The following is a 1,934-nucleotide window of genomic DNA, read 5'->3' on the forward strand; positions in this document are numbered from 1 at the left end:
TGCAAATATATTTAAAATTTTTAATATTTAAACACAATCGTCTTATTGTTAAAGACGCTTATGTGAGCAGTGCCTGCTTACTGTAATTAGATTATAGCGGTTTTGACGATGAGATGCGCCACTATGTCTGCCTATCTCTTTGTATCCGTTTAATAATAAACCAATTATCCATTTTCTTTTAAAATTCTAATATTATGCTTTGGACAAAATTTTGGAATTGAAAAACTCATCTCAGAATTTTGTCAAGAATATGTCTTTTTGGGAGTTGTTCTAAATTTGTATATCATTAAAATAAGATGTATGTATTTGCATTTATATAAAAGTTTCGAACTTACTATTATATAAGAAGTAGGTATATATAAATGATAAAATACTATTTATAATTTATAATTTGAAACATATACGTATTTAAATTTATTTGCAAAAGTCTATTTTATCAATTATATAGAAACTTGACAGTCAAATCAAAAAATAAATAAAGCCTGTATCAATATTATTACCTGCACTAGTGACAAGACCAGTACCGAACAAAGGTTGCAGAACATTAAAAATCAGTTCCTTTTCGATGTGTTTCGTGCTGCTTAGTATTGTCTAAAATTACAGAAAATTTGGATTTAAATATTATTTGCATACAACGTAATAAATTAATTATTTTCGGGAGTATTTTAAACATACAATCTGTAATATGTTTTTAATGAGTAAGTATATTTTTGCTAAATGTAAGAAAACAATAAATACACTATAATATCAATAATAAAAAGAAAATAATATTTCGTTTATATTTTATTACCTGGAGGTCATCTGGATGACGTATGGAGACAACGGGCAAAGAGAATGCCCAAATTTTTAAAATGGGATAGTACTGGTTAGTATGAGTAGTCAGAAACTTCCATTGTTTTTCTAAAAAGTGTATGTATATGTGTATTATGCAAATTTACTAAAATACTATAAATATTGATCAAAAAAATTTATTGATTTTATCTTACATTTAATATATTCTATTATTTCTCAAATAATTAATTCGGAATATAAATATTATTGCATGAAAAAGAAATCGAAGGCTGAAATAATTTTTAAAAGTAATTATTATGCTATAATACCAATATAGTCCGGGGGCTCATCGCAGGTTTTGTGGGCATCATAGTATTCAGTTGGAGACCCATATATGGTATTACTTTACTATTCCAGTGTTAAAAACAACAGAAGACCAGTTGGCATAACGTATACAGTGGATGTACATGTTAAGAACAATTTTTTAAATAATTATTTGTACAATAAAAAAAAATTACAGTATTCAGTCTGACAATTGTACCAATTTCTGAAGAAACAAAAAAATTCGACGTACTATAATTGGCATACCTCTAAAGTGGATGGAACTGGTTGGTATAGCAGCGCAAAGTGAGCTCTTAGGACACAGGCTCGTATGACAGTATTTGTATTGCCATTTAGTAAACAATCACATTTTTATATAAATTAATGGAATATATCGTTGGCATACTGCTCAGGTGGATGAAAAGATCACTACTATGTCGATTTCAAGATGTGCGTCAACACGATCGATCAGGTAATAGTATTTGGTATGCCATTTGACTTTTTAGTTATTTACAGCATGTACAATAAGAAAATGTAATTGGCAATACTAATTCATAGGATGCATACAGCATACTGGCATACTCGAAAAAGACTGAAAAAGAGCTTATGAGTATATGACATTATGTTTTGAACTTAATAAAAATTGATTTTCTCGTTATCTTTGAATTTTTTATTGAAAAACTTGACAGTTTTTAATATATTCTGACAAATTTTCTACTGCCCGGGTAGGTGTAAATGAAATCCTCTTTTTAAAAAGGCATTTATTGCAGTTATTGGTGTCGTTTATAGTTATGTCTAATTGTACTTAGTTTGTGGACGGTTGTTATTGTGGAGTTAACAAA

The 1,934-nt window shown here is 28.2% G+C and overlaps 1 protein-coding gene across 1 annotated transcript in view; it reads right to left on the reverse strand.

Moving 5' to 3' along the window:
• LOC105460912 (cytochrome P450 4C1-like) overlaps window positions 1-1,934 on the reverse strand; it is a gene marked incomplete at its 5' end in the record, with an annotated part of 13,003 nt that overhangs the window by 6,902 nt on the left and 4,167 nt on the right. The window contains 2 exons of the mRNA XM_011707407.1: window positions 501-591; window positions 791-900. Coding sequence (XP_011705709.1) covers window positions 501-591; window positions 791-900 — 201 coding nt within the window. The remainder of the gene's footprint in view (window positions 1-500; window positions 592-790; window positions 901-1,934) is intronic.

This window comes from Wasmannia auropunctata, unplaced genomic scaffold (assembly GCF_000956235.1).
Source record: "Wasmannia auropunctata unplaced genomic scaffold, wasmannia.A_1.0 LD313847.1, whole genome shotgun sequence".
In the NCBI taxonomy this organism is placed as follows: Eukaryota; Metazoa; Arthropoda; class Insecta; order Hymenoptera; family Formicidae; genus Wasmannia; species Wasmannia auropunctata.